We start from the raw sequence: 25,894 nt of genomic DNA, 5'->3' as shown, positions 1-25,894 counted from the left end.
CATTCCTTTACTCTCTGTGTGCTGATGTTTTCTCGAAACAGGTGCAGAGGGACAGAACAGAGGTTTTCCCTTATGTAGCACTATTAGGAGAACATTGGACCATTTCCTATGTATTGGATATTACATTTTTCTGATGCTATGTTTATACATTCAATACACTTAATGTAATCTGTGACCAGTTGAAATGATTAGTTGGAAAAGTGACTAGTTGACAAAGATTATCCAGTTCAAGAAAATACGTAATACTTTCAGGCCACTGTCAGTGGCATGGCCTGATGTGATGACTGAGGTAAAGCACGGCTTTCCCTCACGGCTGGGCAGACTGCTCCAGCTCTGGCTCCTGTGTGTAGTGGAGCAGTGGAAAGGAAAGTGGTGCTGGACTGGTGTAGCGCTAGGCTGAAGGACCCTTTTCCTCTGCTCCTGTCCAGGCCCACAGACACACACACAGAGGGGCAGAGAGGGGGAAGGTAGAGAGGGAGGGCGGAGGTGAGGGTGGAGGTGGAGACGGCGGGTCTGGGGGAGAAAGAGGGCGAGGGAGGGCTGCCCCAGTCCCAGGCCTGAAGCTCCCCTAACCATAACACTCTTCATGTGGAGGCCGTGTTTATAAGGTCCTATATTATTCTTTCCTACTGGGGGAACTTTAAAGGGTCTACCCTCAAAAAGCCCCATTCTCCATTCCTACCGGGTACCTGTGTTCAAACATACGTGCCACTGTGTCTCATGGAGCACTCTCCATCTGACCATCTGAACCCGGGCCCAAATCAAATGCAAAACAAACATGGTTTCGCAGTGATTTTCATTAGTGACGGCACAGCTGATAAACACTGACTTTTGAAAATAACGGAACGGTTAGTCGTTTGTTTTATCTTAGAAAAACTAAGAATGGAGTATTACGTGGCAGTTCCATTCCACATACCATGGTGGTGGTGAACTATTACCAAAACAATAATGTTAATCAAGAGAAAAAATTGTACCTTCCTTTCACAGTCCCCTGTAGCTCAGTTGGTAGAGCATGGCGCTTGCAACGCCAGGGTTGTGGGTACGTTTCCCATGGGGGGCCAGTATGAAAATGTATGCACTCACTAACTGTAAGTCGCTCTGGATAAGAGCGTCTGCTAAATGACTAAAATGTAAATAAGATTTCAGCAGTGATATGGACCTGAATGACATATAAATTAGCTCACCTTGAGCAAAGCAATTCACAGACTAGAAAATAATCATCGAACTTGTCAAGAAAGTTAAAAGCAGTTTGGAAGTTAAGAAGATTTGAGGTTCAGATTTGAAATAGAATAAAGATTATTGTTCGATGTTCATTCGGAAAGTATTCAGACCCCTTCCCTTTTGTTACATTACAGTCTTATTCTAAAATTGATCAAAAATAAATAAATCCTCATCAATCTACACACAATACCCCAGAATGACAAAGCAAACACTGGTTTATAGAAATTTGTACAAATGTAATAAACATTTTAAAAAATGAAATACCTTAAAACATAAGTATTCAGACCCTTTGCTACGAGACTCGAAATTGAGCTCAGGTGCATCCTGTTTCCCGTGATCATCATTGAGATGTTTCTACAACTTGATTGGAATCCACCTGTGGTAAATTCAATTGATTGGACATGATTTGGAAAGGCACACACCTGTCTATATAAGGTCCTACAGTTGACAGTGCATATCAGAGCAAAAAACAAGCCATGAGGTCGAAGGAATTGTCCGTAGAGCTCCGAGACAGGATTGTGTCGAGGCACAGATCTGGGGAAGGGTACCAAAAAATGTCTGCAGCATTGAAGGTCCTCAAGAACACAGTGGCCTCCATCATTCTTAAATGGAAGAAGTTTGGAACCACCAAGACTCTTCCTAGAGCTGGCCGCCCGGCCAAACTGAGCAATCGGGGGAGAAGGGCCTTGGTCAGGGAGGTGACCAAGAACCCGATGGTCACTCTGACAGAGCTCCAGAGTTCCTCTGTGGAGATGGGAGAACCTTCCAGAAGGACAACCATCTCTGCAGCACTCCACCAATCAGGCCTTTATGGTAGAGTGGCCAGATGGAAGCCACTCCTCAGTAAAAGGCACATGACAGCCCGCTTGGAATTTGCCAAAAGGCACCTAAAGACTCTCAGACCATGAGAAACAAGATTCTCTGGTCTGATGAAACCAAGATTGAACTCTTTGGCCTGAATGCCAAGCGTCACATCTGGAGGAAACATGGCACCATCCTTACGATGAAGCATGGTGGTGGCAGCATCATGCTGTGGGGATGTTTTTCAGTGGCAGGGACTGGTAGACTACTCAGGATCGAGGGAAAGATTAACGGAGCAAAGTACAGAGAGATCCTTGATGAAAACCTGCTCCAGAGCACTGAGGACCTCAGACTGGGCAAAGGTTCACCTTCCAACAGCACAATGACCCTAAGCACACAGCCAAGACAACGCAGGAGTGGCTCCGGGACAAGTCTCTGAATGTCCTTGAGTGGCCCAGCCAGAGCCTGGACTTGAACCCGATCTAACATCTCTGGAGAGACCTGAAAATAGCTGTGCAGCGACGCTCCACATCCAACCTGACATAGCTTGAGTGGATCTGCAGAGAATGGGAGAAATTCCCCAAATACAGGTGTGCCAAGCTTATAGCGTCATACCCAAGGAGACTCGAGGCTGTAGTCAAAGGTGCTTCAACAAAGTACTGAGTAAAGGGTCTGAATACTTACGTAAATGTAACATTTCACTTTTTTATTTAAAAAATGGTGGCAAACATTTCTAAAAACCTGTTTTTGCTTAGTCATTTTGGGGTATTGTGTGTAGATTGATGAGGGAAAAAAACAATTTTTATCAATTTTAGAATAAGGCTGTAACGTAACAAAATGTGGAAAAAGTCAAGGGTTCTGAATACTTTCCGAATGGACTGTATGACAAGTTGATCAATTATCAAGACTCAATTACAAATCTCATTGAACACTATTTTGGTGCATGCCTGTCTGCCGATAGCTATTTCCAGCAGGACACGTCTGACTGAATGTCTGTTCTGGCTCATGTCAATTGAAGCCAGAGAGAGAGCGAGGCAGGCAGGACGGCAGTCAGGCAAATTAGAGAGCGTCGTCGTCAGCATCCCTCCACACAGCATGAGAGGAAAGGCTAATTAGAAGTTTCCTGGTATCTTTTATAGAGCTATAAGCGTTTTGCAGAAGCAGGCGCATGGCGACTCCAGAGGAAATGACCCCCAACCTAATGTGCCTTTTCTTTTCTTCTCTGTTGTGCCTGGCTGTGAGGGGCGAGGCGGGGCGTGGTGGGCGGAGAAGGGGCGGGCCCCGGTGCATCCTGCCTGTTAAGGGCCCAGCCCAGGCCCCCAGTGAGTCAGCCACCGGCCCCTCTAATGAGAATCTGGATGAAAGCTGCTTTAATGTGGCGACCCAGTCAAGGTGGCTAATTTGCATCCTTCCAGTTTAATTAAACCCTTGGATCAAACCCTTGGATCTAACGGTAGAGAAGCAGAGGCTGGCAGGGTTCTGTTGGGTCATGGAGGGCCTAGCACCCAGGGCCTGGGGGAGGCTTGGGGCCCGCTGGCTAGAGATTGGGGGATAGGGGTCTGAAAGTGAGGGGTTATATTGGAGTAATGTTGATTTAAAGCTGAAAAGCTACACTTGTAAGTTGCATTATTATGGATCTGGACAGCATCTGTTCTGAGCTGTTCTCATTAACATTCAATGAAAACAGATAAGAGTGTAAGGGTGTCTTTGGTACAGAGAGCATATTAATGATCGCACATTGATAAGTGCTCCATATTACATATTGTATCTCTAAAAAATAAAACTTGTACTATTTCTTGTTAACAAATTATAGTTTTGGCAAGTCGGTTAGGACATCTACTTTGTGCATGACACAAGTAATTTTTCCAACAATTGTTTACAGACTTATTGTTTACAGATTATTTCACTTATAATTCACTGTATCACAATTCCAGTGGGTCAGAAGTTTACATACACTAAGTTGACTGTGCCTTTAAACTGCTTGGAAAATTCCAGAAAATGATGTCATGGCTTTAGAAGCTTCTGATAGGCTAATTGACATAATTTGAGTCAATTGGAGGTGTACCTGTGGATGTATTTCAAGGCCTACCTTCAAACTCAGTGCCTCTTTGCTTGACATCATGGGAAAATCAAAAGAAATCAGCCAAGACCTCCACAAGTCTGGTTCATCATTGGGAGTAATTTCCAAATGCCTGAAGGTACCACGTTCATCTGTACAAACAATAGTACACAAGTATAAACACCATGGGACCACGCAGCTGTCATACCGCTCAGGAAGGAGACGCGTTCTGTCTCCTAGAGATTAATTACTTTGGTGCGAAAAGTGCAAATCAATCCCAGAACAACAGCAAAGGACCTTGTGAAGATGCTGGAGGAAACAAGTACAAAAGTATCTATATCCACAGTAAAACGAGTCCTATATCGACATTACCTGAAAGGCCGCTCAGCAAGGAAGAAGCCACTGCTCCAAAACCGCCATTAAAAAGCCAGACTACGGTTTGCAACTGCACAAGGGGACAAAGATCGTACTTTTTTGAGAAATTTCTTCTGGTCTGATGAAACAAAAATAGAACTGTTTGGCCATAATGACCATCGTTATGTTTGGAGGAAAAAGGGGGTTGCTTGCAAGCCGAAGAACACCATCCCAACCGTGAAGCAGGGGGGTGGCAGCATCATGCTGTGGGGGTGCTTTGCTGCAGGAGGGACTGGTGCACTTCACAAAATAGATGGTATCATGAGGAAGGAAGATTATGTGGATATATTGAAGCAACATCTCAAGACATCAGTCAGGAAGTTAAAGCTTGGTCGCAAATGGGTCTTCCAAATAGACAATGATCCCAAGCATACTTCAAAAGTTGTGGCAAAATGGCTTAAGGACAACAAAGTCAAGGTATTGGAGTGGCCATCACAAAGCCCTGACCTCAATCCTATAGAAAATGTGTGGGCAGAACTGAAAAAGCGTGTGCGAGCAAGGAGGCCTACAAACCTGACTCAGTTACACCAGCTCTGTCAGGAGGAATGGGCCAAAATTCACCCAACTTATTTTGGGAAGCTTGTGGAAGGCTACCCAAAACGTTTGACCGAAGTTAAACAATTTAAAGGCAATGCTACCAAATACTAATTGAGTGTATGTAAACTTCTGACCCACTGGGAATGTGATGAAAGAAATAAAAACTGAAGTAAATCATTCTCTACTATTATTCTGACATTTCACATTCTTAAAATAAGGTGGTGATCCTAACTGACCTAAGACAGGGAATTTCTACTAGGATTAAATGTCAGGAATCTCCCTGTGCGAGAATACTCACTAACCAATCACTGTCGCCCCGATTTAACCTTTACAGAGGGACAAGGCAGGGTTGTGCGCTGTCACCTATGCTCTTCGCCCTAATTATTGAACCTCTCGCTCAAGCGATCAGATCTCATTCAGCAATACACGGATATACAGTGGGGGAAAAAAGTAAGTTCTCCCACTTAAAAAGATGAGAGAGGCCTGTAATTTTCATCATAGGTACACGTCAACTATGACAGACAAATTGAGAAAGAAAAATCCAGAAAATCACATTGTAGGATTTTTAATTAATTTATTTGCAAATTATGGTGGAAAATAAGTATTTGGTCACCTACAAACAAGCAAGATTTCTGGCTCTCACAGACCTGTAACTTCTTCTTTAAGAGGCTCCTCTGTCCTCCACTCGTTATCTGTATTAATGGCACCTGTTTGAACTTGTTATCAGTATAAAAGACACCTGTCCACAACCTCAAACAGTCACACTCCAAACTCCACTATGGCCAAGACCAAAGAGCTGTCAAAGGACACCAGAAACAAAATTGTAGACCTGCACCAGGCTGGGAAGACTGAATCTGCAATAGGTAAGCAGCTTGGTTTGAAGAAATCAACTGTGGGAGCAATTATTAGGAAATGGAAGACATACAAGACCACTGATAATCTCCCTCGATCTGGGGCTCCACGCAAGATCTCACCCTGTGGGGTCAAAATGATCACAAGAACGGTGAGCAAAAATCCCAGAACCACACAGGGGGACCTAGTGAATGACCTGCAGAGAGCTGGGACCAAAGTAACAAAGCCTACCATCAGTAACACACTACGCCGCCAGGGACTCAAATCCTGCAGTGCCAGACGTGTCCCCCTGCTTAAGCCAGTACATGTACAGGCCCGTCTGAAGTTTGCTAGAGTGCATTTGGATGATCCAGAAGAGGATTGGGAGAATGTCATATGGTCAGATGAAACCAAAATAGAACTTTTTGGTAAAAACTCAACTTGTCGTGTTTGGAGGACAAAGAATGCTGAGTTGCATCCAAAGAACACCATACCTACTGTGAAGCATGGGGGTGGAAACATCATGCTTTGGGGCTGTTTTTCTGCAAAGGGACCAGGACGACTGATCCGTGTAAAGGAAAGAATTAATGGGGCCATGTATCGTGAGATTTTGAGTGAAAACCTCCTTCCATCAGCAAGGGCATTGAAGATGAAACGTGGCTGGGTCTTTCAGCATGACAATGATCCCAAACACACCGCCCGGGCAACGAAGGAGTGGCTTCGTAAGAAGCATTTCAAGGTCCTGGAGTGGCCTAGCCAGTCTCCAGATCTCAACCCCATAGAACATCTTTGGAGGGAGTTGAAAGTCCGTGTTGCCCAGCGACAGCCCCAAAACATCACTGCTCTAGAGGAGATCTGCATGGAGGAATGGGCCAAAATACCAGCAACAGTGTGTGAAAACCTTGTGAAGACTTACAGAAAACGTTTGACCTGTGTCATTGCCAACAAAGGGTTGGCTCCCGAGTGGCTCAGTGGTCTAAGGCACTGCATCGCAGTGCTAGCTGTGCCACTAGAGATCCTAGTTCGAATCCAGGCTCTGTCGTAGCCGGCCGCAACCGGGAGACCCATGGAGCGGTGCACAATTGGCCCAGCGTCGTCTAGGGTAGGGGAGGGAATGGCCGGCAGGGGATGTAGCTCACTTGGTAGAGCATGGCGTTTGCAACGCCAGGGTTGTGGGTTTGATTCCCACGGGGGGTATGAAAAAAATTATTATAAAAAAAATATGTATGTAAGTCGCTCTGGATAAGAGCGTCTGCTAAATGACTAAAATGTAAAATGTGGTATATTACAAAGTATTGAGAAACTTTTGTTATTGACCAAATACTTATTTCCACCATAATTTGCAAATAAATTCATAAAAAATCCTACAATGTGATTTTCTGGATTTTTTTTCTCATTTTGTCTGTCATAGTTGACGTGTACCTATGATGAAAATTACAGGCCTCTCTCATCTTTTTAAGTGGGAGAACTTGCACAATTGGTGGCTGACTAAATACTTTTTTCCCCCACTGTAATACTAAATATACTCTAAATAAGATTTCCCTATACGCAGATGCTATTCTCCTCTATGTAACAGAATCCCAAGCTAGTATTCCAGCTATTCTTGAGGTGATTAATTTATTTGGTACCTTCTCGGGATAAAGAATAAATTGAAAAAATAGTGAATTAATGCCCATACGGTTGCAAAACACCTCCTGGCTAGAACATCTTCCAGTTAAGTTATCTTTAGAAAAATGTATCTACCTTGGAATTGTAGTTACCAAACAATACTCCTTACTATTTAAAGAGAATTTCCCCTCTCTGATGCAAAATCTCAAGGCAAACATACAATTTTGGAGAACTCTCCCAATTTCTCTGCTCAGAAGAATTAATGCCATTAAAATGGTCTTTCTCCCACAACTGCTCTACCTATACCAGAACTTCCCAGTATTCATACCTAAATCCTTTCATAAACAACTGGACTCTATTATCAATCCTTTCATCTGGGATTATAAAACACACAGGATAGGTAAAAAACACCTATGTAAATCCAAGATGGAAGGAGGATTGTCTTTCCCACATTTTATATTTTACTATTGGGCAGCTAACCTCTGCGCTGTTACGTTTTTGCTGGATGACGCACCCCCGCCATCCAGCTGGCTCAGTATGGAGCGTGAGGAGTGTCACCCCTTCTCTATTGGTGCTGTGATTTTGTCACCTGTCAATCTGGAGATGTCACTTTACCGTAACAATCCTATTATACATAGCACAGTCCGAATCTGGAAGCAAATTAAAGTCCACTTTGAGCTTAGACCAATATCATTCATGCTCCCTGTTGCCAGGAATCCCTCCTTTGCCCCCTCTAACCTTGATAACACCTTTGAGCGATGGGGAGAGTTGGGGATAAGTACCATAGGGGATTTATATATAGGAGGGACCTTTGCTTCCTTTGAATCGCTGAGGGAAACTTATAACCTTCCCAGAAGTAACTTTTTCAGATACCTACAAATTAGAGACTATGTTAGAAAACACCTCCCATCATTTGGGAATGCTAAACCTTCCATGTTTGACGGATGCATAAAAATATGCCCCACCTCAGACAAACTGATATCTCGTCTATATGACGCTTTTCAATCTGTTAGCGCACCCTCTACAGATGCCATTAAGGCAAAATGGGAGGAAGAACTAGGGACTGACATTTCGGTAGCAGACTGGGAGGATAGCTTGGAGTATATCCACAGATTACACTATTCCAAAACTAAACTGCATAGGATATTTCCTGATACATCCCCTATGTGTGATAAATGTCAGGCTGAGCAGGGTACACTACTCCACTGCTTTGCCCTATGCTCTAGTCTGTATGGTTATTGGTGTGGAATTTTTGGGGTCCTCTCTGAAGTTCTGGAGACTTCAATAGACCCAGACCCGCTTCTGATAATCCTGGGAGTGTCCGATTCCCTAAACGGATTAACCAACTCCCAAAAACAACTCATCTCTTACAGTCTCATTTCGGCAAAAAAAAAAATCTTGTTGTTTTGGAAAAGGAGGGAAGCGCCCTCTACCAAATTATGGCTCAGCGAATTGGCAAACACTGTACACTTAGAAAGAATTAGATATATTCTGAACAATAAATTATCAACATTTGATCAAATCTGGCAGCCTTTCCTCTCTTACTTGGACCAGTCGGCGCTGTGAATTTGTACTTTTTAACGCACTCTCAATTGTCATATTGTAATCTACCTTTGGGCAGCGTGTGCTGGCCCTGCCACCCGAGCAGTCAGGAGGGGAATAGGGTGGAATAAGGGGGGGGATAAAGGGGGGTATAAGTGGGGGGGTTACATATACCCTTTTTCTTTCTACCTGTCCCTGTTTTGTATGTCTTGTTTTGTAATATTTGTTTTGTGCCCAGAACTCTGGGTCTTGTTGTTCATGTCTGTTCTCTTATGTTTAGATAAGAACTGTACACATGTCTTTCATACCTATACACCATTCTTGTGTGTGTTCAATAAAAAATATTTGAACAGGAATTGTGAAAAACTGAGTTTAAATGTATTTGGCTAAGGTGTATGTAAACTTCCAACTTCCACTGTATTAAAGCATTGGACCTCTCACTAAAGGCTTCAATCGTACAAAAACTATACTTAAATCCAAACTGGTTCTCTAGCAGATTAGTAAGAATGGCTCACCCAGTGTTAAAAAAAATTGCCCTTTCCCTTCATTCAGATTATAACCTCTCACTTTCAGTTATTTGAAAATGAAATCATCGCTATTTTAAAAACAAGCAATAGAAAGCTGGTTGCAATTTCCGTTTAATCCACTGGAAAAGACAGAACAAATATTATGCATTACCGCAAAATTAGAGGCAAGTGGAAAGAGGCCCTGCATTAAAGACCAAAATTGGCTAAAGAAAATTGTGATAAATAAAAAAGTATACCAGTTTCATTTAAGGACCAAAAAAAATGACAGCTGCACCAGACAGGTTGCAAAATATTTGGGAGGAGATTTTCGATGTGCCGATTCCATGACACATGGTTTATGAACTGATACACAAAACGACGCCAGATTCAAAACTTACGAGTTTTTCAATTTAAATTATTATACAAAATTCTTGCAACCAATAGAATGTTATATATATGGGAGATGCAACCATCCCAGCTCTGCAGATTTTGCTGCGAAGACACAGAATCATTAGATCACTTGTTTTGGTACTGCCCATATGTAGCTTGTTTTTGGTCACAGGTTCGGAAATGGCTGAAGAAATTCAGCATTTACTTGGAGCTAACTCTACAAATAGCGCTGCTGGGTGATTTGATAAGTCATAGTCAATTGATCAATAATCTAATAATACTCTTAGCAAAGGTGTTTATCATTAATTTACAATCTGTAGGAACTATGAGAATAGAAAAGTTCAGAACTTTTGTGAAACATCACAGCACAGTGGAAAAATGTATGGCAGCTAGAAATCAAAACTGGATGGTCTTCAGAGCTAGATTGGAGGGATTGAGGGTATCTGAAGACTGGGACTAAAAACAAACAAAAGATAACTAAACGTAAAATATACTGTCCGTGAAATGTATGTAGTATGTATAAGCTGGAAGTGGAAGCCTAAGTATTGTTGACCACTCCGATAATGGGAGGGGCGGTAGGGTTAGGGGAAAATAATAAAGAAGGAAAATATATATATTTTTAACCTTGACCATGAACCCTTTTGGCTCTCAGCCAAACCCTCTCCTAGCCTTACTATAACCTTTAACATATTTCCATATTTAACCTAAACCTCACCCACATCCTGGCACTATCTTTAACCCTAACCTCCCTATGGCATTCGCCCTTGCCCTAGGTCTCAAAGTCTAGACAGAACTGACTCCCTCACTGCTTGTCCTGCTACCCACACTTATTTACAAGGGAGAACTCTTTACATTTACATTTTAGTCATTTAGCAGACGCTCTTATCCAGAGCGACTTACAGTTAGTGAGTGCATACATTTTTTCATACTGGTCCCCCGTGGGAATCGAACCCACAACCCTGGCATTGCAAGCGCCATGCTCTACCAACTGAGCTACATGGGACCTTTCTCTGTGTCTCTTTGTTCAGCTTAATTTCATGTGAGACCAGAATGGTTTCAATTCCATCAAACATCCTTTCATCTTTCCCCCTTTTTTTCAACAAAGGCCTTTCTTCCACTACTCACAAGCATGGATTCATTTGTGTCCATATGTGTTTGTGCTTTGAACTTGCACCAACTTATTTCCCTACAATGAATGAGGAAAAAAACAAACATGTTCTAGGAGGCCCGGGTGGGTCGGGTTGTCGTGGGGTTCTGTGTTACACTAGCAGTAATCAGAATTAGAAATTAGATCATTGTCACGTCGGTGGAAACATGATCAAAGGGGTGACTCTCTCCCTCACACGCATATTTCACTGTTCGGACGAGTTAATGTGACGTCTCCAGTTTCAACTGAAGCACTGTAAACACTACTCACTGTCAAGAGCATTTGTTTCTCAACATGATAACGACTCACAAATCCTACCTCACAGAGAGTTCACGGGCCATTAGAGAGACAAGAAACAGGGATCTGCCTGGAAAAATACGTGTAAATCATTCTCACTCCAAATATTGCCTGGCTTGGAAAGAACAGGGAGGAAAGAAAGAAAGCTGTGGATTTAAAAGGCAACGGTTAGGGGTTCGTGGTGGTAACTGTTGAGTCACTCTATTTCCAGGAGTATGGTCAGTTAGGTGGAGGGAGGAGGAAACTGGTGGAGGGGTGGAGGGTGTGTTCAGTTTCCACCACACTGAGTCATTTATTAACACTGGTGGCTGTGACTCTTGGCAACTAACCCCCCTTTTTCCTTAACATGGCACAACCCAAAGTGTGCCTGCATTTCTGACAAACTCCACTGTGGCCGCAGCAGACTGAACCGCACCCCCCACCCCCCGACACTGCCTGCCCTCCCGTCTCGTACGGCGTTCTAGAGCTGGGCCTGCCAGTGTAATTTCGATACAATTATCCATTTAGGTGAGGGAGGCGTGGGCTAAACTGCAACACATGTACCTCACCGCCTGCAAACAAAGAACAAAAGGTCTGGGGCTGGAGCTGCTCCACCAGGCCCTCTTAAAACCTTCAGCCCTAACTCACTGACCGACTGTCAGACCGCACCCGCCTCCCGTCTGACCAGAAACCACAGTCTCATAGCCATAGAATAGAATGCCTCTCTCTCTCCTACCATGTGTAGTTGTTTAGAGTCAACATTGACACAGGGCATATATAGAACAGCAAGGTCATGCAAGCCAAATAGACTCATCTGCCTAGTATCGATCTATACATGACTGCTCTTCCTTTTCTGTTTCAGTAGCTCAGTTCTGGGTCTGGTAGACTTCCGTTGCCTCTTGTATTGGTATGGTATGTGACCCAGAACAGGGGCAACAACTGTTACTGACTCCATCCCTTATTTACTACTGTTGAGGGAGAGCTTCAGTCCTTTCCTGCTGAATTCCCAAGCGAGGCACTAGTGCTGAGCATTAACAACGTTGGCTGCATGCGGCCTGGCCCTAAAACAACAGGGTTACACAGCGGGGGACTGTGTTCCTGCAGACTAAGGGACCACCAGGGCTATAGCCATGGTTACAGCCAGGGGTAGGCTACAGCTAGGAATAGGCGTGTAGCCAGTGATAGGGGTACAGCTAACCAGGCCCTGGGCAGCAGTGGTGGTGGGGGAGATGGAGCGGCCATTGGGGCCTGGGTGCTGTGAGTGGGACACTGGGGACTAGGGGGGAAATGGAGTGATGAAGGATTTGTCCCCCTGCCGGACAGGATGTCCAGAGTGAGTGGTGGGAAGGTCACCAGAGGTCAGGGGTCAAGCTTTACCTCTCCTGAACTTTGACAGCTTCCAAATGTTTTAAACATCCCCTGACAAAAGAACACTTTTACTGCCATGGAGGTAAAAAGAGGGAGACATTGTAAAGCCTTGTTTTTGCCAAGGAGCAGCACATAACGCAGCAGTAACAACCCAGCAATACTCACCCAGCAGTGTGAGATTGGACCTGTGTTTATGATGTCATTAAAACATACCATGCAGCTGCAAAAACGCAAGTCAAGAGCACAACTAATACCTATGGGGTAATTTTCTCCTGCCACTATTGTGGGAAAAATATGTTTCTATTTACACTTGTGTGCAGAAAAGCACAAAGAAAAAGTACTTCAGTGAGAACTGTGGTCTATGTGTTAAAAAAGACCTTTAAATTACTGTTACCTCACTCGGGTTTACAGCCAAATTATCACACCGAGCCATCAAGAGCCAAGAACAGAATATCAGCTACAGGGATACATTTTTATGACAAGCATGCTCTACTCAGTGTGTTGCTGGCTTGAAGCAGTCATAAAGAAAAAGGGATCGGAACTTGAGGTTAGACTTGCCTCTCTGCCCGTGCTTGCTATGAGGAGGAGTTGATAAGATTAGAGACATGTTGACAACAGGTGCTATTGAATGTCACCAAATACACTATATACAAAAGTATGAGGACACTCCTTTCAAATTAGTGGATTCGGCTATTTCAGCCACACCCGTTGCTGACAGGTGTATAACATTGAGCACACAGCCATGCAATCTCCACAGACAAACATTGGAGGTAGAATGGCCTTACTGAAGAGCTCAGTGACTTGCAACGTGGCACCGTCATAGGATGCCACCTTTCCAACAAGTCAGTTCGTCAAATTTCTGCCCTGCTAGAGCTTCCCGGTCAACTGTACGTGCCATTATTGTGAAGTGGAAATGCCTAGGAGCAACAACGGCTCAGCCGCGAAGTGGTAGGCCACACAAGCTTCACAGAACGGGACCACCGAGTGCTGAAGGTTGTAATACTCAGTACCGAGTTCCAAACTGCCTCTGGAAGCAACGTCAGCACAAGAACTGTTCGTCGGGAGCTTCATTAAATGGATTTCCATGGTTGAGCAGCCGCACACAAGCCTAAGATCACCATGCGCAATGCCAAGCGTCAGCTGGAATGGTGTAAAGCTCGCCGACATTGGACTCTGGAGCAGTGGAAATGTGTTCTCTGAGTGATGAATCACGCTTAACCATCTGGCAGTCCGACGGACAAATCTGGGTTTGGCGGATGCCAGGAAAACGCTACCTGCCCGAATGCATAGTGCAAACTGTAAAGTTTGGTCTGGGGCTGTTTTTCATGGTTCGGGCTAGGCCCCTTAGTTCCAGTGAAGGGAAATCTTAACGCTACAGCATACAATGACATTCTAGACCATTCTGTGCTTCCAACTTTGTGGAAGGCCCTTTCCTGTTTCAGCATGACAATGCACCCGTGCACAAAGCGAGGTCCATACAGAAATGGTTTGTCGAGATCAGTGGAAGAACTTGACTGGCCTGCACAGAGCACTAACCTCAACCTCATCGAACACCTTTGGGATGAATTGGAACGCAGACTGCGAGCCAGGCCAAATCACCCAACATCAGTGCCCGACCTCTAATGCTCTTATGGCTAAATGGAAGGAAGTCCCTGCAGCAATGTTCCAACATCTAGTGGAAAGCCTTCACAGAAGAGTGTCTGTTAAAGCAGCAAAGGGGGGACCAACTCCATATTAATGGCCATGATTTTGGAATGAGATGTTCACATACTTTTGGTCATTTAGTGTACCTCTGTGTTGAATACTTAAAAGCGGAAATGCACCCACTGATTTAGCCTCGTTTTTTGGCTTGCTCCTCAAGAAATGTTGGCGGCCATGACAGAACCCAAACGTGAGTTGGCTTAGAGGTGTGGCTTGATGTGGTTGTTTCTTGGGTGTGTCCTTGCCACCACCAAGACACACCCATCTGTCAGAACCTTGCCCACAGCTGTTTCCTCTTCTTCTTCCATGAGGTTTAACGGCGGTTGGCATCCAATATTTGCTGCATTACTGTCACCAACTAGACTGGAGTATAACTCTCTTATAAATCAACAAATACCCTACCATCTAACCCAACACCCTACTACACTATTTAAACCTATCTAGTCCTACCTCAGGCTAACAGTCTGAAAAGACAGGACACACCCTGTAACTCTTCTGACGTCAAATCTCGTACACCCAAATAAATTATCTGCAGTTGCCACCACTACCTCTATTTTCTGAGACTTACGTTCCATCCCTGCAGTACAGTTGATAACCATTGCTATGAACCCTAAAAAGCCAATCTTAATAAAGCATATATCACTCTTTGGCCTTTCCCTCTATACTGATACATATCTAATATTCACACAACTCCTCTCAGGATCCCTCCCCCTTGAACCATCTTCTTCAATTTTCTTCACTGCCTCAGCATATGACACCCTCTACTCTACCTGGTAACCTCAACTTGCCTCTCTCGCAGCAGACACTTCAGATCCCCAGCCCCACGGGCACCCCTACAATTAACACATACTGCTTCTTTCCCCAATGCTACACATTCATTTGTCTCATGCCCTTCTGCACACTTCTCACACCTTGGAATCTCCCTCCTGCACACTGCCACATTCCCATAAGCTTGACACCTGTAACAACGTAATGTATTCGGCACATAAGTTCGTACAGGATAACTGAAGTATCCTAACATCACTTTGTCGGGCAGAGACTCAAGATCAAAACTCAAAAGAACAGACAATGACTCTTCTGTTTCACCACTCACACCACCCTTTCTGTGTCGCACCAAATGACAAGCATCACAAACACTGGGAATCTTCCCCTTCAGTTGGTCCACTTTCACATTTACCGCTATCCCAGTAATCACTCCTTTCAATTTGCTCTTGAGAGCAAAAGTCGTCACATCTCTTGTCCCAATTATCACAAGACCACTTCGGGTTACCTTCACCGATTCCATAGCACCCAACTCTGTTTTCACCCACCCTGAAACCACAAATGGATAAGCCAAAAGGCAGGGGTCGCCTTCTACAAAAATGTCACTCCTACTGTCACAGACTCATCTTTATCCTCTGAGGATTTCGCCACACCTGCCACCTCCGATAATTCTCCCTCAATTGAATTTCTCCTCCAGACCTCGATCCGGAGTTCCACTCACTTGGCTTATACTTTCTACCATTCTTCTTCGACAAACCATCTCCCTTTTTTCCTCAATTTTTACCCGACTCAAGCTCACCCTCTTCCTCCTTCTCTCTCTTCGACTTCCTCTGCCTCTCTTTTTCCCTCTATTCCTCCTCAGTATTCCAAGTATATGTCTCCTTATGATACTATTGTACTTCTAACATATATTTCATTATTGCCCTCTCAAGGGATGCCATTTCAGCTGTTTCCCCCCACTCAATCACAACAAACAAACCTCCTGCACGTTGAGTTCAATAACTACAGGCAGATGTATGGTGAGATGCCGGAGGAAGCTTTGAATAGGTCAGTAGCCTACAGAGTAATATGAGAAGAATGCAATTGCTGAATTTATGTAGATTTTCTAAACTAAGTGTTTGGATCACTTTCAAATGTAGTAACAGGTCAGTGTAGAATAAACACCCTTTACATAATACCATAGTAGCAGTGTTCTGCTAATATAACAATGTGCGCACCTTTAACTTTTCATTGTCATTCCCAGCCGATACAGATACTGTGCCTCTCCCTCCCCATATTGACTGATACCATTCAATTCAATAATAAAAAAAGACAATACAAGTAAAAGTTGTGTCTAGTAAAAATGTTATGCCAAGTGCCAGGTCTCTCTCCATTTAGAGACATCAGTTTCAAGCCCGTCGGTCGGTCTGGCCTTCTTCACATTATCTTGCAAGTCTCCATGTGCTAGCTCCATACATGTTTCTGTGAACACATACACACATAGTCACTGTTCGTTCTATTACCGACGGCAGTTAGGATAGTTCATATCTGACACACAAACAGGTACTATGTCAGATAAAACCTATTCAATGATGGTCTCCCCATCAAACAACCGAGGCTGGCGTCTGGCAAAGCATCTACAGTCCATCTGTAGAAATAGGCAGAGTTGAGGCAGAGTTCATCAGTGACACATGGAATGAAAAGGGTATTGCAAATGCTGGACATTTCTGCTATACTGTATTATTAGTAATCCCCTTCAGTCCCACACTGTGGATGTGTTGAGTGCAAGGTCTCTCTCCATTCAGAGACGTCAGTATCAAGCTGGTCTGTCGGCCAGGACTCCATCACATCCTTTTGCAAGTCTCCCAAGTGCTGCCTCCATAGATGCATCTGTGAACACACACACAGTCACTGTTCTATTGCCAATGGCAGTTAGGATAGGTGATATCTGACAAACAACAAACTATCTTGAAGTTTGAACAGGTCAGACTAAACCTACCTAATTCTGGTCTCCCCATCCATGACCGTTGGTGAGCAGGCAAGAGGTGAGGCTGGAGGTAAAGTCTTTGCCAGTGTCCCATTGTTGGGCATGGCAGCGTAGATCAGCTCCTGGCCCCTCATCAAAGATACTGGTCGGTCACACACAAACACACAGACAGAGCACTGATTACATTATCAATGGTGGTTATGATTAGCATGGTGGAACCAACCTGATCACTGCATTCACCTTTCTATTTCACTTCAGATATCATGATATGTGAAGTGAAATAGAATGGAAACGCAGCGATCAGGCTGGTTCCACCAGGCTAGATTATGAAGGTGAATTGGGACAAAACTCATAACTGTTTTGACCAGGTAAAATGTCACCAACCTGATTCCATTTATAGAAATGCTCACAGCGAGGTCATGTCTACGTGATGCTGAGGGTTCCTTTGCTGGTCTTTTCTATGTTGCATGTTCGACTGCAAACTGGACATCTCTCGAACAACTGCAGCAGGCAATCCTTATAAACAATGTACTCCCTCATCTTATGAGGTGGTGTTGACTGGGAAGGCATGTGACATGAGTGTTGCAACCGAGGACAGTGGTAAATTGCATTTTGTTATAAAGAAAGGACAAATGTTTTTGATATTGGACTTCACAACCAAAATGACTCTACTACTTGTATCTGCATGGCTGGGCAATTAACCTACTAGTTTATCAAACCGGGTATTTTTTAATACAACTTTTCACACAACACACATTACCGTTGTTGATGAAGCCGTCTGTGTCATCAGGGCAGTAACTCGGGTCAAACTAATGCTAGGTCGTCACTAGTTACCACAGCCACAAAGTCATAAAGCCTGCCTACTTCTACAATGTATCTTCTTAAAATGTAATTTTAAACCTAACCTTAATTAACCCTAACCTTATATAGTCAAAATTGGCTATATCGTAAAAGTTTATGAAAACAAAAATTTGCTTTTTGGTCTTAATATAAGGCAAGGTTGTCAAAACTCATTTTGTCTTCAGCGAGGTACGAAGGGCCACACTGAAAACGTGTTATATTTCCTCACTGTCAAAATTGACAAAAAATAGAATCCATCATTTTGGGGATTTTCAATGCTTCCTGACTGTCTAGCATTCATTTTGGTTGTTTTAGTGAGCTGTACACAGTCAAGGAACTGTATGAATGTAGGACCATTATCATTTCTACACAGTTTCAATTTGGTTTGAGTAATTTTTAAGTATATTGAGTTCGTTTTCAATCCAGCATGCGGGTGGTTTGATTAATAAAAATAACAAAAAATATACACTACCATTCAAAAGTTTGGGGTCACTTAGAAATGTGCTTGTTTTTGATTTTTTTGACCATTAAAATAACATAAAATTGATCCGAAATACAGTGTAGACATTGTTAATGTTGTAAATGGCTATTGTAGCTGGAAACGGCAGATTTTTTATGGAATATCTACATAGGCGTACAGAGGCCCATTATCAGCAACCATCAGTCCTGTTTTCCAATGGCACGTTGTGTTTGCTAATCCAAGTTTATCATTTTAAAAGGCTAATTGATCATTAGAAAACTATTTTGCAATTATGTTAGCACAGCTGAAAACTGTTGTTCTGATTAAAGAAGCAATAAAACGGCCCTTCTTGAGACTAGTTGAGTATCTGGAGCATCACCAATTGTGGGTTCGATTACAGGCTGAAAATGGCCAGAAACAAATAACTTTCTTCTGAAACTCGTCAGTCTATTCTTGTTCTGAGAAATGAAGGCTATTCCATGCGAGGAATTGCCAAGAAACTGAAGATCTTGTACAACGCTGTGTACTAGTCCCTTCACAGATCAGCGCAAACTGGCTCTAACCAGAATAGAAAGAGGAGTGGGAGTCCCCGGTGCACAACTGAGCAAGAGGACAAATACATTAGAGTGTTTAGTTTGAGAAACAGACACCTCACAGGTCCTCAACTGGCAGCTTCATTAAATAGTACCCGCAAAACACCAGTCTCAACGTCAACAGTGAAGAGGTGACTCCGGGATGCTAACCTTCTAGGCAGAGTTGCAAAGAAAAAGCCATATCTCAGACTGGCCAATAAAAAGAAAATATTAAGATGGGCAAAAGAACACAGACACTGGACAGAGGAAGATTGGAAAAAAAGTGTTATGGACAGACAAATCGAAGTTTGAGGTGTTCGGATCACAAAGAAGAACATTTGTGAGACGCAGACCAAATGAAAAGATGCTGGAGGAGTGCTTGATGCCATCTGTCAAGCATGGTGGAGGCAATGTGATGGTCTGGGGGTGCTTTGGTGGTGGTAAAGTGGGAGATTTGTACAGGGTAAAAGGGATCTTGAAGAAGGAAGGCTATCACTCCATTTTGCAACACCATGCCATTCCCTATGGACGGTGCATGATTGGAGCCAATTTCCTCCTACAACAGGACAATGACCCAAAGCACAGCTCCAAACTATGCAATAACTATTTAGGGAAGAAGCAGTCAGCTGGTATTCTGTCTATAATGGAGTGGCCAGAACTGTCACCGGATCTCAACCCTATTGAGCTGTTGTGGGAGCAGCTTGACCGTATGGTACGTAAGAAGTGTCCATCAAGCCAATCCAACTTGTGGGAGGTGCTTCAGGAAGCATGGGGTGAAATCTCTTCAGATTACCTCAACAAATTGACAACTAGAATGACAAAGGTCTGCAAGCTGTAATTGCTGCAAATTGAGGATTCTTTGACGAAAGCAAAGTTTGAAGGACACAATTATTATTTCAATTAAAAATCATTATTTCTAACCTTGTCAATGACTACATTTTCCAATTCATTTTGCTATATTTCCTATTCAAACTCATTTCATGTATGTTTTCATGGAAAACAAGGAAATTTGTAAGTGACGCCAAACTTTTGAACGGTAGTGTATGTGGACACCCCTACAAAATGAGTGGATTCGGCTATTTCAGCCACACCCGTTGCTGACAAGTGTACAAAATTGAGCACACAGCCATGCAATCTCCATAGACAAACATTGCAGAGCTCAGTGACTTGCAACATGGCACCGTCATAGGATGCCACCTTTCCAACAAGTCAGTTCGTCAAATATCTGCCCTGCTAGAGCTGCCACGGTCAACTGTAAGTGCTGTTATTGTGAAGTGGAAACGTCTAGGATCAACAACGGCTCAGCCGCGAAGTGGTAGGCCACACAAGCTTCACAGAACGGGACCGCCGAGTGCTGAAGCACGTAGCACGTAAAAATCGTCTGTCCTCGGTTGCAACACTCACTACCGAGTTCCAAACTGCCTCTGGAAGCAACGTCAGCACAAGAACTGTTCGTCGGGAGCTTCATGAAATGGGTTTTCATGGCCGAGCAACCGCACACAAGCCTAAGATCACCATGTGCAATGCTAAGTGTCGGCTCTTGTGGTGTAAAGCTCGCCGCCATTGGACTCTGGAGCAGTGGAAACGTGTTCTCTGGAGTGATTAATCACGCTTCACCATCTGGCAGTCCGACGGATGAATCTGGGTTTGGCAGATGCCAGGAGAACGCTACATGCCAAATGCATGGTGCCAACTGTAAAGCTTGGTGGAGGAGGAATAATGGTCTGGGGCTGTTTTTCATGGTTCGAGCTAGGCCCCTTAGTTCCAGTGAAGGGAAATCTTAACGCTACAGCATACAATTACATTCTAGACGATTCTGTGCTTCCAACTTTGTGGCATCAGTTTAGGGAAGGCCCTTTCCTGTTTCAGCATGACAATGCCCCGTGCAGAAAGCGAGGTCCATACAGAAATGGTTTGTCAAGATCGATGTGGAAGAACTTGACTGGCCTGCACAAAGCCCTGACCTCAACCCCACTGAACACCTTTGGGATGAATTGGAAGGCCGACTGCGAGCCTAATTGACCAATATCTGTGCCCGACCTCAGTAATGCTCGTGGCTGAATGGGGAAGCAATTCCCCGCAGAAACGTTCCAACATCTAGTGGAAAGCGAGTGGAGGCTGTTATACCAGCAAAGAGGGGACCAACTCCATATTAATGCCCATGATTTTGGAATGAGATGTTCGACGAGTAGGTGTCCACATACTTTTGGTCATGTAGTGTGTGTATATATATATATATACACATTCACACACACACATATATGAGAGAGATTTTTTTTTTTTACTCAAAATGAGTTTGACAACCCTGCTTTAAATTAATACCAAAAAGCAAATGTGTCTTCATAAACTTTTACGATATAGCCAATTTTGGCTTTGTGGCTGTGGTAACTAGTGGACACCCTAATTGTATGCATTACAGATGTAGACTGACTGTAGCTCCAGATTGGATTAGATTCAGGCCGGTGACGCCATTACGGTTTGTTGCTCCTAGTTCACTGTATAAGTCAGACTCAAACATGAGTTAGCTACCACCATAGCTGCATCCATTATTTAGTTTTGCCCTAGACAATACAAAATAATTAACTTGCAAATCCGACTTGTAGGCTAACGTTAGCTGGCCTGTAGTAAGCTAGCATTATGAAATGATAAACGTTACATAACCAGCGGTATCTACATAATACACAATAAACTTGTATGAGCTACCTACACAAACGTTAGCTAAAACGTTAGCTAGCCTGCCTCACTAGATAACATTAGCTAGCCATTCTCGCTATATTAAAAGATAGCTACTTACATAACCAGCAATAACGTTATCTAAGAGTTAGCTAAATTATACCAGAGAGGTCATTATATTCCAGTTTCTCTGGCTATACTCACCACCACCGGTCGTTGCACACCAAGCTAGCGTTACTGGTGCAGACTTGGGGACCGACGAACTCCAAGCACCTATTCAACATACTACGGTCCTTCGGCAGGGCATGCAAACCATAGAACTTTGGCTGTGGAGGCATTGTCAATCCGTTTAGGGTCCGTGATCCTTTGAATGCGTTGGGGGTGATGAAACAATGATGCCCCATTCAATGAAGGGAAGCGGAGGGGCGATTTGCACGTGGAGCTTGGCAAAAGGGGGCAAGATTTGTTGACATAATTGTAATCCAAACTCATCCTTAATTTACTCGTTGTGACGCACTGAGGTTCCAAACTCAGTTTTAGGCGAGACTGACTTTACGACCAAAACTATCCTATTTACACTTTGTAGTCAATTTTGACACTAGAATAAATGTTTCTGACTTATATCGATGCCACATAGGCCATTTTCAAAGGGATTAGTTGCTCTTTAAGTCTGGCTAGAGTTGCCCTTTCGCTCTGTCTGTCTTTCTGTTGTACTGCAGCCTGACATATATATATTCACATGACCAAATAATTGATTAAAACACACTGTTTTGCAATGAAGGTCTACAGTAGCCTCAACAGCACTCTGTAGGATAGCACCATGGTGTAGCCGGAGGACAGCTAGCTTCCATCCTCCTCTGGGTACATTCACTTCAATACAAAACCTAGGAGGCTCATGGTTCTCACCCCCTTCCATTGACTTACACAGTAATTATAACAACTTCCGGAGGATGTCCTCCAACCTATCAGAGATCTTGCAGCATGAACTGACACATTGTCCACCCAATCAAAGGATCAGAGAATGACTAGTACTGAAAGCATAAGCTACAGCTAGATAGCACTGCAGTGTATAAAATGTGGTGAGTAGTTGACTCAAAGAGAGAGAAAGACAATAGTTTAACAGTTTTGAACAAATTCATTTCTTCAAAAATGAAGGAAAAGCAAGAGAGAGATAGAGAGATAGAGAGAGAGAGCTATAGTTCATTCTTTTCTTTTCACTTTCACTTACTTTGCTAGCAAATGCAGCTAGCTAGTTTAGCCTACTCAAACACCCAGCTCAAACAGAGGGATGCTATGTTAGCTAGCTGACTATGACTATCCAACACAACACTGAAACTCTTCCAAGGTAAGCTTTTGGTTTTACTAATTTATTGCCACCGGGGTCCACTGGTGTAACTGCTAAACTGCTTACTGAACTGCTTACAGACTGTACACTGTAACGTTACTGCATGATTGTAGCGGGTTTACTAATGCGCTAGTTCTATTAGCTATGAACTGTGTTTACATGTGATCAGGGGTGTATTCATTCCGCTGATTCTGTTGAAAAACTTTTCTTTAACGGAAGCAAACGGAACGAAACGGGGATAAACATACCTGAATTTGTCCAATAGAAACTCTAGTTTGCAACTGTTGGACTAATGATTACACCCTAGATCAGCTAGATGCAGGCAAGAGTGTGCAAGGCGGTATTGAATGTGTCACTGTCTGTCCATGTGTCACCTCACATTTTTCTCTCGACCTGTGTGCACCTACGTTGTAAACTTTCATTCTTAGGCTAGGTTGTAGCAACCTCATGATGGGTATAGGGAAAATTTGAGTATCATTTAGTAGCCTAAACCTATCGATGTTACATTGAACTGGGTGAATGGAATATGAATGACAGTCATCCAATATGCTGAAATAGAAATAAGGCCATGCTCATGAAAAAAAGTTCTCCCTCATCTTAAACGGCACCGACCGCCACTGATCTGCATAGTGTTTTTTGCTGCAGGGGAGGACCTGAGTGGAACCAGTCAGGGGCCTCAGAGGGGTCACTAGAGTTTTTTCATACCCTGTTTAAACTTAATAAAAAAGATTGAATTTGGCAAAGTCACATCCTTTGCTTTGTGTCACAAACTTACAACAATCCTAAACTATCAGCCCATATCCTTCACAAATTGCCCTGAGCCTCTGTACTAAACACATACTGAAACTACACGTTTTAGCCTGTTTTGTTCTGGGGCTGTTCTAGGGCCATTGTTAGTTAATGACTTCAGTAAGACTTCAGCACAGTCCCAGAGGGAACAGGGCCACTATAACTCACAGTTCCACATTACTCCAGGGGACCAAACAGGAAAGCAGCAAGCTACCTTCACTCCCCACGCAGGGAGGCTGGAGGGAGGGGAGGCCCTGCTCAGAGTTCCAACATGACGAGGAGGACACAGAGGAGGAGGTCCGTGGAGGTCGATCAGGGCCAGTTCAACCACCTCAGTCATCAACGGAGTAATTACCCTCCCTCCTCCTCCTTATCCTCCACGCACGCACAAGCACACGCACACGCACACACACACACACACACACACACACACACACACACACACACACAGAGCAGCTGCTATCCTCACCCGCCCCATGGATCAGGCCGACCGAGGCCAGCACAGGAAGGGCCGGGGGCTCCGTCCCACCACTCAGCGCTCCTCACAACTCCTCAGAGTCTTTCAGCATCACTGGACTGGAGCAGATTTATAGTGGTGCAGGCGGCAGGTCGTCTATTTCAGCGGTCTCCTTGACGAGTGCTCTGGCAGAGAATGCCCGGTCTACAGTCCCCCAGCAGCTATCCCTCCTCAATCTCAACCAGAAGGATTTCGCAAAAGCTACACCGCCAAAACCCTCTACACCCCCCTCCAACCACCTTCCAGACAGAGTTTACTCTTTTACCACACAACCTCACACACTGACACACACGCAACATTAATTTCTCATTGTGTCAGAGGGGGGGTGAAACCTCCGACAGTGTGTATAAAATAAGGAACACTGGATTAAATTACCAGCACTATAAACAAGCACCGGGGTGTAGTGTGACAGGAGCAGCCGGTAAAGAATCCTCTCTTTGTTCTCGTGAGGTTTGATATGAAACCTGACAGAAGAGCTGCTGGGGTTCTGTAACGCTAACAAGTCATAAACTGGCATTGTTACAATGCTCACTTGTACATTTTCATTTTGCATTGGTTACGTAAATGAAACCATATTCTTTTAATAAAGCCAGGGCTGCCAGTCATGTCGGTTCTGTCAAATATAATCACATCTAGGGGCTAACTTGGGGGCAGTAGGCCTCCTGCATTACAATCCCTCTTCATGTGCTCTTTGACTGAAGAATCAAGGCTAGGTCACACTACTACACTACCAAGGTTCTGGGGAAAAGTTGTCTTAGTAACATTTCAGGGAGTAGGTCCGATATGGGACAGGTTTGGAGTTATTCAGTTAACTAGCTAAGGTATGAGAGAATATAGAGAGGGATGTATTCATTAAAGGAGTCAAAGAGAATTGGAACATAAGGCATGTCTGTATGTAATTGTATTGTAATTGTGTATTTACATGATGTGTATGAAATGTAAGTGTGTGGACATTGACTAGGGATGAGGTCAGACGCTCCTTGGCCCTACCGATGATGATGAGGGTGTAGTTGAGGGCGATGCTTCCGAAGCCGTTGGTGACACGGCACACATACACCCCCGCGTCCCCCAGCTCCACCTCTTTGATCTTCAGGCTCTGTTTCAGCACTCGGTAGCGGCTCCAGCCCGGGTGGACGTTACGCCCGTCCTTCACCCACAGGATCAGGGGAGGAGGGTCACCCTCTACGGGGCACGCCAGCCGCACTGTCCGCCCCAACCTGGCTGTCTGGCGCTCTTCCACCTGACGACTCACCCACGGGGGACCTGAGAGAGGGGCAGACAACGATCACATTGTCTTCATTTTCTCTACAGCTTTTTTTATTTCAAAATATCAGAATCAGAATCATCTTTATTCACCAAGTTCATTTACACATACTCAGAATTGTACTTGGTGATATGGTGCTGCTAGTGATAGACAAGGTTAGCTGAACATAGTGCTGTAAGAGAATGAGCAGTGGATAAACAAATATACAGTGAATTACAGTTGATATACAAATGTAGCTACAGTATCAATATAAATATATCTAAATGCAGAGAGAGGAACCGAGTGCAAATGCAGTAGAGTGCAGT

The 25,894-nt window shown here is 43.9% G+C and overlaps 1 protein-coding gene across 1 annotated transcript in view; it reads right to left on the bottom strand.

The window, feature by feature from the left end:
* Positions 1-25,894, bottom strand: part of LOC311107383 (fibroblast growth factor receptor-like 1) — a gene marked incomplete at its 3' end in the record, with an annotated part of 72,560 nt that overhangs the window by 9,290 nt on the left and 37,376 nt on the right. Inside the window, exon 3 of the mRNA XM_084149876.1 lies at positions 25,316-25,588. Coding sequence (XP_084006002.1) covers positions 25,316-25,588 — 273 coding nt within the window. The remainder of the gene's footprint in view (positions 1-25,315; positions 25,589-25,894) is intronic.

Source organism: Coregonus lavaretus (assembly GCF_964263955.1).
Source record: "Coregonus lavaretus genome assembly, chromosome: 32".
Lineage (NCBI taxonomy): Eukaryota > Metazoa > Chordata > Actinopteri > Salmoniformes > Salmonidae > Coregonus > Coregonus lavaretus.
Note: the sequence above shows the minus strand (reverse complement) of the source record. Positions and strands in the feature narration are given on the sequence as shown.